Source organism: Penaeus monodon, chromosome 23 (assembly GCF_015228065.2).
Source record: "Penaeus monodon isolate SGIC_2016 chromosome 23, NSTDA_Pmon_1, whole genome shotgun sequence".
Classification (NCBI taxonomy): Eukaryota; Metazoa; Arthropoda; class Malacostraca; order Decapoda; family Penaeidae; genus Penaeus; species Penaeus monodon.
Genome location: NC_051408.1, coordinates 8,204,629 through 8,204,997, shown reverse-complemented (window position 1 = coordinate 8,204,997; position 369 = coordinate 8,204,629). Strand labels below are relative to the sequence as shown.

General features: G+C 43.1%; 1 protein-coding gene across 1 annotated transcript in view; it reads left to right on the top strand.

The window, feature by feature from the left end:
• LOC119587777 (progranulin-like) overlaps positions 1–369 on the top strand; it is an 11,704-nt gene that overhangs the window by 10,877 nt on the left and 458 nt on the right. Inside the window, 1 exon segment of the mRNA XM_037936468.1 lies at positions 87–203. Within this exon segment, the coding sequence (XP_037792396.1) occupies positions 87–203 (117 nt within the window).

Genomic DNA, 369 nt, shown 5'->3' with positions numbered 1-369 from the left:
AGGAATATTTTGTGAGTGTGGACAAAAAACACATTATTTGCATTCAGAGGTGCACAGATATTAGTACTAGCATTACCCTGTTACAGAGTTACAAAGAACCAGAGAATGACGTGATCTGCCCTAACAAGGAGTTCACCTGCCCCGATGGAAATACTTGCTGCAGTGTTGGTGGCGGAGAGTATGGATGCTGTCCAATGCCTAAGGTGAGTTTTAGATGACTTGAACGGTTTGTTGAGGTTGTGTGTTGATGCGAGAATGGCAAGGAAGGAAAAGTTCTCTTCGATTGTACAAGATATTGGTGGTTTTGGCAGCAGATAGTCGAGGAGAAGAAAGAGAGGGAGATTGAGTGTACACTAGTATGTATGAGTG